This window comes from Amblyomma mixtum, chromosome 6 (genome assembly GCF_055824585.1).
Source record: "Amblyomma mixtum isolate Tamu chromosome 6, ASM5582458v1, whole genome shotgun sequence".
In the NCBI taxonomy this organism is placed as follows: Eukaryota; Metazoa; Arthropoda; class Arachnida; order Ixodida; family Ixodidae; genus Amblyomma; species Amblyomma mixtum.
In genome coordinates this window covers 53,927,842-53,940,943 of record NC_143017.1, presented here as the reverse complement: position 1 = coordinate 53,940,943, position 13,102 = coordinate 53,927,842, and the positions used below count along the sequence as shown (strand labels likewise).

The 13,102-nt window shown below is 45.8% G+C and overlaps 1 protein-coding gene across 2 annotated transcripts in view; it reads left to right on the top strand.

Annotated features, from left to right (window-relative positions):
• The window catches only part of LOC149339155 (N-chimaerin-like), a 53,917-nt gene that overhangs the window by 18,421 nt on the left and 22,394 nt on the right, over positions 1-13,102 (top strand). For both annotated transcript variants that reach the window (XM_089547967.1, XM_089547968.1), the window contains exons 9-11: positions 3,165-3,338; positions 6,715-6,792; positions 6,920-7,057. In XM_089547967.1, the coding sequence (XP_089404093.1) occupies positions 3,165-3,338; positions 6,715-6,792; positions 6,920-7,057 (390 nt within the window). The remainder of the gene's footprint in view (positions 1-3,164; positions 3,339-6,714; positions 6,793-6,919; positions 7,058-13,102) is intronic.

Genomic DNA, 13,102 nt, shown 5'->3' with positions numbered 1-13,102 from the left:
AATGGAAGAAAGAATCTGGGAGATGCTCGCCGTGTCACTGACACAAGTGGCAAGTTTTCTGGGGGGTTCGTTCGGTGATGCCTTAGATTAAACATATTGTGCACTAATAGAATCCCACCAGTCCTTCAAGGCCTTCTCCAAGTGCCCTGCCCACCGTCTCTATGTTTCCTTGCTAGCATTGTTTGTCTGAACATCCAGGAGACTTGAGTGGCCTTAGAAGAGAGAGACGTTTATGTACAAAGAAATGCAGTGTGATTTGCCTGAGAGATTAGTCTCAGAGAGTGGCTGTAAGAAATGCTGATAAGGCATATGAGGAACTAATTAAGTCCTTGTTACCTCGGATATCTCAAAATGCAGTTGTCACTCATTAATATAGACACTTTGGTTGCCAACCAAAACTCTCCGTATATCGAGTTGTCTGTAATAACGAATTGTGATGAAGGTGAAAACCAGGAAAAAAACTTGAATAAAATCTGCTTCCATTCATAGCAGTCTGCAGTGAAGTAGATTTTCGAAAGTTGCTTGGAAATTTCAAGTGCTTTATCATGGTCACCATTACCTTCGGAAAAATTTCAGCGCATCATGAAGCACCTCGCCAGCCATGACAGATGTGATAAAAGCTTCGCACTGATACAATTCTTTAGTGCAGAACTCTGCTCATTGAATTGGTGCCTGAAGCAGTGCTTGATGTTGCGTTCACACCATTACTATCACTGAGCTGCTCGGCCACCTCAGCTCCTTTATCGTCGTCGAATAGCTGCTCAGCAGCACTTTCTTTTTAGAATGCACCAGTTTGTTTGAGGTATTCTCGAAGCCTTCCAAGGTGCACGTAACCAATGCACATGCACATGACTATTTGCTGCGTTCGTTTGCCTGTTGTGATGAGCGTGACTTCTTCTCTGCTGAATGATAGCAATGATAGGCCAATGAAAACGGCGTTCTTTTAGTCGGTGCAGAGCGATTCCCAGGTTTCTTATTCCTCCTGATGTTAGCCGCATGCCTAAACATTTTTGCTCGAACATGGTGTGCATTTGAACCCTTCGCGGTGATTAGCTAAATTTTCTTCCATGACATGGTGCGGTAGCAGTACAGCTTCCTCACAAGCGCTGCACTTGCATGTAAGGCTTCGCTGCTAAAACTGCAAACTCCGTGGGATGGGCACGCAGTTTCGTTCGGCATGATGGAAGAATGGGAGAACTGTGTGGATGGAAGCGACGGAATCACGTTATGCCTCCACAGTGGCATAGCGCGATCAAAAAATGGTGCAAAAAAGAATTATCTGACAATTACGACACTTCGTAACGCAAAATTTGAGCTCAGCTCTTCAAGTATTTTGATTCTGTGCACGCTTCTTCGAAGCTAGAACTACGGCATGGGCTGACCGACGGTGCTAACATCCTTTACGTAAAGGGTATGCCACATCTGTCCCTCACTTCACGCCAAAGCAGGCGTGCACACACAGAAAGCGTCCACAGTACAAACACTCTCTCACCCTCCCGCTGAGGCTTGCTTCGCCATTGGTCAGACGGGGAGTGAGGTTTCAGAAATCGAGTTTCTGCTATCCAACCCAGCACCACTGTGCGCTGTCAAAGTGTAGAGGGCACCGCACAACACACACAAGGCTACATGCTCTCCATGGGAAAACAGTGGTTGTTTCTCCAAGCTCCTGTGTCCTTCTGCAGTGTGGGTAGGTGTGATTCCTTGCGCGTCTTGCTGGCTTTCAACGCACTACAGTGTGTGCGACTCTGGCACAACTCTGAGCGAGCAACGGCACTCTATGCGCCCACACGCCCGGTTACAGTGACGACAAGGGATGGTGCTCAACCCACAAATGGCTGCTTAAGAGCTGTGATCTAAAAACCAGTGATAAGTTAATCAGCGCTCTTAACGGCGCACAGCTGGGCTTGACTAGCTCACTGGCTGATGCACGGGCCGATAGCCACAGTCGCAGTGGACTCAGGGCAAAAGCAAAATGATGCGGTCGAAATACTTCACAGCCTAGCAGCAGAGGCCTTCCTTGTCATCGTGCCTGCCGTTCTCCGCTTACCAGAGGTGCACAGGGAACGACGTGCCATTCAGTTCAGGCCTGTGCACGGATATTTGGAAGATCACTTGGCAAGCCACTCATCTCTCTTCACGGCGTTCCTTTGGGGTCCCGTCCGAATTAAAAGTCTGACACCATAGACATACATGAGAGCTGGCTGGGATCACGCTGGCAGTCCGAATTTTCTAATTAATGGGGGTCGAACTAACGAGGTTTCACTGTGCGCTACAAAAAACCCAGTATAATAACAACACACAAAATGTGATGTGCTTGCAGTCTTTCTCATCTACTTAAGTCTTCATCATCGACAGCACTGGTTTTGTATTCATTCCAAAGCAACATTGAAAAAATGGGGAAAGGTTCTGAGGCAAATGGCGTTGTGAGATAAGCAAAGCACCAGGATTTTAACCTTATTGATTGTTGATGGTGAACATTTCAGCCTGTCTTATAGCTTTGTTTACGTAGTAGCAATGCCAACTTCACTATTGAAATTGATCGTCTAATTTTATTAATTTATGAATTGATATTAATGTTATTATAATTAAATTCTTGGGTTTGTATAGTGGATTGGCATTTCTAAAGAAAGCTAGATAGTAGTTCTCGATGCTCTGTGACTGTCGGTGGTAGTACACTTGAAGTTTCACTACATGGGTAAGGCATAATGCCAACAAAGCCAGCTAAGAAGAGTGCATGACACTGACAGTGCTGCCTGCCTCGAGCCAGGCAACATGTTTGCTTCGTCAGAATGTTATTTCATTCAATTAGAAGTGCAAAGGAGATGGTCGTATGCTTGAATGAAGGACAGAGCATGAAATGTTACTGTGGCTGCTATGCCTTGGGCTTGCTGCTTGCATTTTTATGGAGGTTGTGATCTCAGGGGGGGGTCTTTCAAATGAACCACTCAAGTGCAAGGTGCAAGTGATAGCAGTCCCAGGTGGGCATTAATAAGTTAAGATCACAGTAACCGTGGCTATATGTGGAGTGTCCAAGCAGTCTGGTAATGTCTGAGAGGATGCATTTCATCATTTTCAAGTTGCTCTTTAATTTTGCCGTGCAGACTCCTGTTCTGCTTGCTTCTATCGCGAGGAGGCAATTTACTATGCTCCATTGTTTCCTGCAGACTGTGGGTTCAGCGCACACAACCGGTGTTCGGAGAAGGTGCCGAACGATTGCCTTCCGGACACCAAGTACGTCAAGCGGGTCTTCGGGGTGGACCTGACCACTCTGGTGAAAGCACACAACACGCCGCGGCCCTTTGTGCTGGACATGTGCATCAAGGAGATCGAGCTGAGGGGTGAGCTCTGTTCCTTGAAGTGACTGCGATGCATGGCTGTGTTGTCGTTGGGTTGCTGGATTAACCCGCCACGGTGATGTGTTGTTGGCGGGTTGCTCCAGCAAGATTAACCCACCACTGTGGCTTAGTGGCTTTGGTGTTTGACTGCTAATCCCAAGGCCACAAGTTCGATCCCGGCCGCGGTGGCCGTCAGTCGAGGTGGAATGCGAAAATGCCACTATGCTTTGCAGTGTTAGTGCACATTAACCCTTTTGAGGCGCCATTTTTTGTTTTGACTGAAATCAGTTATTTTTTCGCCCAAGTAGTATATTCAGGCCTCAAGAAAGGGAATTTATTAGTTTTTGAGTGTGGAAGACCAGCAGGGAAGTTTTTGCAACAATGTGGAGAATTTCTTACTAAAGGAGAGATTTACTAAAGGAGAGAGAAATAGTAACATTGAAATGTTCTCGTGTGTCAGGTAAGCGCCCTAGGGATCATGGAATCACTTTGTGTTTCGAAGATGCACGTTACGCCTGAAATTGAGCAAGAACAATCGATGTTTTCGCTCGCGGCATAATCTGTCGGCACAAAAACGGCGGACAAAGTGCTACCTAGCTCACTGTTGTGTGAAACATTATTTACTGCGTTTGGTACGTGGTACAGAGAAAACAACTTATTTGCGACATGAAGGGTGCTCAGTTTGACTGAAATAATGAACTCACTGCTAAGTGCAGCAGTCTGTCAGAAAAAGCTGTAAGTTTGCCGCGTACGCGATTGTGTACAAACCACCTGAAAGGGTTAAAGAAGCACAGGTGGTCAAAATTAAACCAGAGCCCTCCGCTACGGTGTCCCTCATAGCCCATGCATTGCTTCGGGACATTAAAACCACACAATCCATAAATCGCTTTAGCTGGGAAGTGGCTGTGGTTGAGCTTAGTACAGCGAGTTACTGTACAGGCTTCGCACGGGAGCCAGGGTTGCACATTTATTTTATGTGCATGACTCGCACATCATTGGCCAAAGGCAATCACATCGCTTTGAAACTTTCACGCATTACAGAAAAGCTGACACATCTGCATCATTAATTTGCTTTTGCGTATTTCATTTATTTTCTCCTTAAAGGCGGGAAGGCACTGTGTTAGCAGGGGCATGTGGACATATTTAGCGTTGCTTGATATACTGAAGGAAGGAAAGCACGAAATGCTGTGCAACACAGAAGAAAAGCAAGAAATACTACAGAATGCTAGTAACACTATTGGTTGGGAATAATTAATGACTTGCTCTGAGGAACAAGTATATTGAATTTAAGATCGCTAAAAAAATTTCTTTAAATTAGCACTCAACTGCTACCGGAAGTCCATTGAATTCTTGCTGGGCTTTTTGGGGGGGGGGGGGGGGGGGGACACTTAGGAAAGTGCCCGTTTCAACTGCAAAGTTGTGTCCATACATAGAACACCCAGATTTATCCGATTTTTCTTTTATTTTTAAGAGTGTGTGATTTGTGGAATTTGCAGTAGATGGCGCCACCCGTCCACATGGAGTGTATTCCATTGATAACTTATTCAGATAGGTCGTGGTGCAGTCGGCACAGTACTAGTAAGCTGTCTCACTCCCTCCGACAGTATTATTTTCAGAATAAAAATTTCAGCTGCAAAAATGGTTTGATTTATGGTTTATTGGGGTTTATTGGGACCAAACTGTCCCAAATCAGCAGCAAAAATGAGTTTTTTGGGCGAGCACCCACTTTCATTCCACCAATTATTTCATTCCATGCATTCATTATTGTGCCACATTAACATTAGTACCAAGTGGAGAAACAGTATGTGTTTTTATTTTTTATTTGCGTAATGGGTAACTTACAACACTATGCATATACCAGCTGTCTCACTGAAATCTCTTAGTAGCATTTAATAGCAAGCTTTTTATGTTAGAAAGACATTTTCATCAGCATAATAATGTCACCTGTGGTGGACATCAGAAAACAACTGTGCTAACCAGAATGTTGAGTCTACTAAAATGTAATAGTTATTCACTACCAGGTGCCCATCAAGAGTGTGCCAGTAGTATGGTGCACATAGCAAAGGATGGAGAAAAAAATATAAGAAAACAAGATAACTATAAATAGTCAAAAGCACTTATAAACAGTCAAAAAAGGCCTGATGAGCTGTCAGTATGTCACTTGGTGGTGACCATGTCCCATGCTCTTTTGCGTGGTACTTGTGGGAACAGCTGCATGCGCACCTCAGCAAGCTGGTTTTGAACCTGGTTTTGAAAAGTTCGCGTCTTGTTCAGTGCATGCATGCTGTGGTTTTTTGGCCAGGCCTTTCCACCTCTTAAAGGGGCCCAGAAACACAATCTTAGTTAATTGTTTTGCCTGTTGATTGCATACAGTGAGTTATAATGGTGCTATTAGCGTCGGTAATGCCGCGTATATTCCGTTTTTTAATATTTTAATGTCCTCCCAAAAACAACTTCATGGCTCTGATGGTGTCGCCACACGGTGGCGGGTTTTTAGCAGCGGATATGACATCACCTGGCGCGAGCTTGATGATCGAGCAAACAGTAAATATACTGCAAATTGTGTGAGTAAATAGAGACACATTTTGTCACCTGTCTGCGTTTTATATTAGATCAACAAAAACAACTTGTTTGTCTTAGATAAAAGCCCTGCAAAGCAAGTAAAATAAAAATACACCACCAGGGGCGCTCTGGCATGGAAACAACACTGCCAGTCTCAGCAAGAACGAGTTACAGAGAGCAGGCAACCGTGGAGTGCAAACTTCCGCGACGTGCTCTGGCTGGCTGTTTTGATTGGTTGCGCCAGGTGCCGTCATTGGGAGAGCGAAATAGGAGTGGGAAGCCCCGGCAAAATCGAGTTGAGGGCAGCGTTTTGTTTGCTTGTATTTCGAAATTTCTTCACTGAATAACTCCCGCTCCTGTGCATCGATTCCTGTAATTCTTTTTAAGTCAGCATCTGTGTGACATAAAGAACCCACCTGAAGTATAGCCGGTATCCCCCCGAGCAGTGTTTCGCAGCCCCTTTAAGGTGCTTACGGCTGCACATGTTTGACTGTTCTTTGTGCCATACCTGAATGAAATCAGCAGACTGTAAGTGAAGTAGGGTGGCTCCATATTTTAGCTTCTTTAGACTGAACCTTTTTTTTTTTTAATTTATCTCTTTTAGCACTCCTCAAGCTTTGTTCTTTGTCACCTACCTAATATTTTATTCTGTTGTAGCAAAATGCACTGAGTCGCGCTAAGCATTTTATTAGTACATGCTTACATGTAAAATAGAAATCTGTGTGTCTGATTATTCGCAGCCTACTCATCTTAATACTAAGAGTCTTTCCTACTCATTCCTAGAGTCTGTAATGGTGGGAATGTTTGTTTTGTGCAGGATTGGATACTGAAGGCATTTATCGTGTGTCCGGGTTTAGCGATGAAGTGGAGGCATTGCGGATGTCATTCGAGAAAGGTAGGAGCTGTTTTCTGCTGCTCGCAAAAGTTTCTTGCAGTGACTGACTTGCGACCGTGACATTGGATGTTAATGTTGATACTAATAGTCTCCTCTTTGTTCTGTTCTCTCTGTTTTTTTGCTTCAGATGGCGAAAGTGCCCCACTGAGTGTGTCCACGTATGAAGACATTCACGTAATAGCGGGCGTGCTGAAACTGTTCCTAAGGTTGCTGCCTATACCTCTAATCACATTCGACAGCTATACAAAGTTCTTCGATGCAGTCAGTGAGTACACTTTTTGTGAACCTAATACTCTGCATTATACACAGCATATACAGGGTGTTTCACCTGAGACCACGCAATTTTTACAAATAGGCCTGTTGAGTTAAAAGGGCACTTTTTTTGGCATAACATTGTCTGCAGTGTAGTGCGTCAGAATACAGCTAAGACGGGCTAACAGCAGCCTGTTTAATATTGGATAGTTAACTTTCTAACTGTTGCTGTTAGGCTTCTTAATTATTGAGAGGCGTGTAATCTACTGTGAGTAAATATCCTTATCAGTTTTTAGAATTTCGAAAATGTGGTTACCCTCAGCACTGTGACCTAACAAATTTTGGCTACATCTCACCGAAATACATGCACTTTTGAGAAGCCTGTAGGTAAAGCCACCTCTCCAGTGCGCATAACTCGTCAAAATAGACAAAATTTGTTGGGCCACAGGGCTGAGGGTAATCGTGTTTTCGATACAGTTGAATCCCGGTACAACGAACGCCGCTTCAACGAAATTTTCGCCACAACGAAGTAATTTGCATTCCCCGTGAAACCCCCATAGGACTTAATGTATTAAAATTTCCTCAAAAACGAAGTACTTTGCGAGCACGTGTTCGCTTCTACGAATTTTTCTTGCGAATTTTTGCGGGTGAGTGGCCCCTCCGTCTTGTCTTTCTTCAGAAGTTGAGTGCTGAAGAGCGACTTTCCCGTTCCCGCCGTTAATTTTTTTGCATCGCAGACTGTTGGGGGGGTACGCGCACTCAATCGCACATCCTCCTCGCGCACACCCTCGTGTGCTTTTTTTTTTTTCTCCAGATGCCCACGTGATTTTTGAAGTGACGTCACGCCCCGCTCATTGGCTCTTTGCTGGGCTTCTTCGATTGATGTAGCTCGCTGTCATGGTGCTCGCGGTTTCCTGTCAAGCACGAAAGCGCGTCATGATCACTTGCTAGCGGTGTTGGCTGGTAAGCGTTCGCGGCCTCCAAGCGAAGAGGGGCTCCTCGAAAGCGCGTGTAAAATGCGCCAGCGCACGCCATCTGCTAGCGTCTTCGGCCGCGTCTTCCGTGGCCGCGTCGTCTGCTAGGCACCGAGCGCGTTTCAGGCAGTCTGTGTGGACCGGTGGGCGGAGCCATCGGTGGGCGGAGCTTCGTGTCCTGTCGGAGAAAAAAAAAAAAGGAAAACGCGAGAGTGCAGGAAGAAGCCCACTCCGCTTCACCATTTCTTCCTTTGTGTGTGCACCGTTTAGCGTGGTCTCGTCGCGTCTCTGCTCTGCTGAATTCCTAGGATGTCGCCGCCGGCGGCAGCAAGCCCGCGAGAGCGCCGTGGTAGCACGCAGCGGTGCAGATGCGATGAGGCCCGACTGCTCTCGAAACGATGTGGGGGAGGAGGCAAGTAGAGGAGGTGGTGAAAGAAGGAACGGAGAAGAGGAGGAGGAGAGGCGGCTTTGGGCGAGAAGAGAAGAGGAGGAGGAGAGGCGGCGTTGGGCGAGGAGACATGCAACGCCAGCCCGGGATCAGCCGACTCGGGCTGTAATTTCTCGACAACGAAATTCCGCGACAGCGAAATTTTTCATATGCCCCGCCGATTTCGTTGTGGCGGGATTCAACTGTATTCGAAAAACTGATATGTATATTACTTACGGTGGGCTACACGCCTCTTAATAATTAAGGAGCCTAAGGGTAATAGTTAAAAAGTTAACTGTTCAATATTAGTTAACCAGCCTACTAGTTAGCATGTCTTAGCTGTATTCTGATGTACTGCATCGCTGACAGTGCTGTGCTGAAAAAAGTGCACTTCCAACTCAAAAAGCCTATTTTTTAAAAATTGTGTAAAGTCTCAGGTGAAACACACTGGAAAGTATCTAAAGGGATACTGAGGACAATTGTATCCAGTTTTCATTCTTGGTAAAAACTGATTGTTTGACTCTTTGCAGCTATGTTGATGTTTTCACCTTTACCATAATATACATTCATATGTTGATGTTTTCACCTTTATCATAATATACATTGATTTTTTTTTTAATGTTAATTTAAAAATGGGCAAGTTTTTTTTTCTCTACCACTTGGATCAAACTTATGATGCCAGTGACGCAACTTGCTTTGACTTGATGCTATAAAATCGCACATGGGCCGAATACCATTCTCACAGCTTTCTTGCGCCATTAGACAGAATGGATCTGGAACTATTTTTTTTTTTTTTGTCATATAACACTTTATGAACACACTTTTCTGTTCTGTCAGACTAGAGGGGTGTTCAAATCATGCCTATCTTGAAGTTAACCGATCACTGAAATGTTTTCAACCAGCGCCCGATTTCCTTGACCTCAAAAAGCTGTAAAATATTAGAGTACATACTAATCTACTCTTGTCAGAAATTTAGATCTTGTCAGAAATTTAAAATTGTTTTTTTTTTTTTTTGAGGAAAGGAAATGGCTCAGTATCTGTCTGATGTATCTCTGTAAGGGAAGGGATGATGGTTTAAGTGAAAGAGAGAAAGAGGTGCTGTAGTGGAGGTCTGGGAATAATTTCAACCAACTGGGGATCTTTAACGTGCACTGACATCTCACAGCACATTGCATTCCTTCATGAAATGTCGCTGTCGCGGTATGGTTCAGCCCGGGAACTCTAGCTCAGTAGACGAGTGCTCTAACCACTGAGCCACTGCAGTGGGTCAGATGCCCGCAGGTTTCGACATTGTCCATTGACTGCTATGCAACCTCTTACCACATCTCATCACATTTCACTCGAAAGTAATGATAAAGAACAGATTGATGCTTTTTTTTTTTTTTTTCTGTGCTGAAGCTTTTGATAAAGTGCCCCCTAGTAACTTATTACAGAAACTTCATGCGACTAGTATCACTAAGGATCCTAACTTTTGTGGTTAAAAATTTTAAATTCCGCAGATTGGGAGTGAGGAGGAATCTGCAATATCTCGTTGGCCACATCAATATAATTTGTTTTGTTTTGAAACATGCCTTTCCCTTAAAAAGCTTGGTGGTGGGTGTTGCATTTGAATGCCGTGTAATGCTTGACATCCTCTCTTTCATTGAAGTGAAGTGGCTCAGTGGTTATGGCACTTGGCTGCTGACCCGAAAAACGTGGGTTCGATCCCGGCTGCAGTGATCGAATTTCAATGGAGGCAAAATTCTAGAGGCCCGTGTACTGTGTGATGTCAGTGCACGTTAAAGAACCCCAGGTGTTTGAAATTTCTGGAGCCCTTCACTACGGCGTCCCTCATGGCCTGAGTTGCTTTGCCACATTAAACTCTTTTAAACGAAATCAAACCAATCTTTACTTGAAGAATGCACTTGTTCGACGCGGTGCTCCAAAGTGACTAGTGTATGATTTCTCTTCTGATGCCATGGCACATAGTCCTGCACCTGTTGTCGTGGCCGTGCCCGCAAATGAGACACAGCCCTACAAAAGTCTGACGCTCGTCTGACACCCGCTTTCTTTAATGAACAGTCTAATAGTGCAACACGGGAAAGCCCCCTATAACTGATGCTGGGCATTACTCAAAACTGAAAAGCATTTTAAGCCACCACTAGTAATATTGCTTTCGAAAGGCGTCAGTATCCCATTTGAGGATATTAGCACGCCGTCCCCAAAGCCTCCACGCTAGACACGAAAGCTTGCTGGAGTAGTTAGGAAAGTAAGCATGTGAGGACTTCTTTCGTTACCAGATCGTTACTTTCAAGAGAATGAAAGACGATTACTGTAGTTGCATGAATATAGCAAGTCGTTTTTTCCTTAGATCATTCAGATCATGTGGAAGGAAGGAACAATTGTAATGTGATATGTTCCCCCCACTCCCGGCCCTTCAAGATAGTGAAGCTACCTTTGCCACTAAGCTCGCGAGCTGCTAGGAGAAGCCAGCTTTTAATGATGTTGAGGCAAAGCAAGATGTACAGTCCAGTCAAGGACAAAAGTCTCCGGACCACGTGTTCCTCTAACGAAGCCGATAGCTCTGCTATTAGTTGGCGGCTGTAGACCGCACTTGTGGAAGAAAAAGTTAAATTTTTGTTCTTTCATCTCCACAAGTGCGGTGTCCAGCCGCTGTCTGATAGTATAGCTATAAGCTTCGTTTGAGGAACACGTGGTCCGGAGACTTTTGTCCCCGACTGTACGCAAGGGCAAAATAGAGGGTGGTTATAATGTCGATAGATGCACTAAATGTGTTCAGGGGAGTACAGTCGCCGACTGTTTATTCGGACCTCACGGGGACCGCGGAAATGTCCGAATAAACAGGTGTCCGAAAAAACAAATTCAGAAAAAAAAAGAGAAAGAAATCGTTTATTTACAGTAAAAACTCGTTAATTCGACACTGACGGGACCGCGAAAAATTGTCGAATTATCCGAATGTCGAATTATCGAATGAACAACAAAAAACAATGTTTGCCGCAACAGGACGTATACCTTTATTTGGCAAGGAAATCTGTAATCACCGTCTGCTTTTTCGAGCGAATTTGAGCGACTACGATAGCTCTAATAGCTGCCAGGTGCTCCGCGGCACACGCGCCGTCAGGGATTTGTTCACAGAAGTCCTCCCGCACGGACAAGGTTTCTGCGGCTTCTTTCACCGTGCACTTCGGCATTTGGGACAACTGCTCACAATCGTAAATCGTCGTCGTTGTCAGCGCCTGTCACTTTAATTATTTCATCCTCGGTCAGCTGACAGGACACAAAGGCGAGGCGCGCAGGCCCTGCGCGCTATCCACCCGAAAGCAGCGCGGGGAGGAGGTGGGGAGGAGGTGAAGAGAGCGCGGCTCCCCGCTTATCTGTTTTTTCAGCCAGCGGCCGCGGGGACGGCGTTGTTGCTGGGACGCGCGTCTTATCTTTTCTCTTTATCTTTCCTCTGATCTTTTAACTCTCCTCTATCTGCACATGGAAGCGGAGGTGGCTCGGCTGAGCCAGTAGGCAATCCCTTGCAATTTCCTTTCACCCTTCTCTCAGTCGCAACAAAATAGCAACAAGCAGCGCAGTAAACACGCTGACAAAGCGCGCATTTACCAAAAAAGGCGCCGTAAATAACCGCGATCGTAGCGACTGCTGCGACACAACAAAGCACAAAAAAAAAAGACGCCAGCCGCTTCGGCCGCCGCTAACTCGCTTCCTCGGATGGATGGATGATAATATGACCATACGGATGGCCTATCAGCAGTACAGTAGCGCCGCTCATGGCAGTGTTTTTTTCTTTTTGCTCTCGGCAAACCGGCTTGGCGGGCTGCGGAGTGAAGTCGAATTAACCGACGCACGGCAAAATTTGTTCGAATTAACGAGAGTTTCGCCCCATAGACTCCTATGTATAATTGTAGGGACCTCGCGCGCGCGTCGAATTATCCGATTTTCCGAATTAACGGGGGTCGAATTAACGAGCTTACATGCACTGGCTGATCCCGGGCTGGCGTTGCATATGTCTCCTCGCCCAACGCCGCCTCTCCTCCTCCTCCTCTTCTCCGTTCCTTTTTTCACCACCTCCTCTACTTGCCTCCTCCCCCACATCGTTTCGAGAGCCGTCGGGCCTCATCGCCAACGTTTATAGATACTTTTTTAGTTCCATAACTCCTCGCAGCGCCCGTAGGGAGCAGGCGGCCGGTCGCCGTCCCCGCCACCGCGGCGCTGCAATCGCGGGTTGAGCTAGGAGAGCGAGAGTCGTCTGCTAGCGCGCAGCGTTTTGCACGAGCACTCGCATTCGAATCATCGCTGCGCGACTGCTGTTTTTTGTTTCCGGCTCTTGCCCGGAGGTACTTCATAACATATGTGTGCTTGGCGCGTTTGCGAACTTAAAGGGACTATGAAACAAATTTATTGAGATTATGTAAAGATAGGCAATCCATCACTTGTCACTCCAGCGCAAGAATTTTTGAGCTAGCATCAATAACAACGAAGTTATAGGCGATTAAAAATCACCCTCCTCCTCTCCCCCCTCAACTCGTACCCGCGGGGCACCATAAAAAAATAAAGAAAACAGCTCCGGGACTGGGCTCCGCCCATGAAAACGTCATTCGCTGACGTTCGGTTTACAACTTCCGGTTGTCGCACTCCCGAGGAGCAGCGTGCG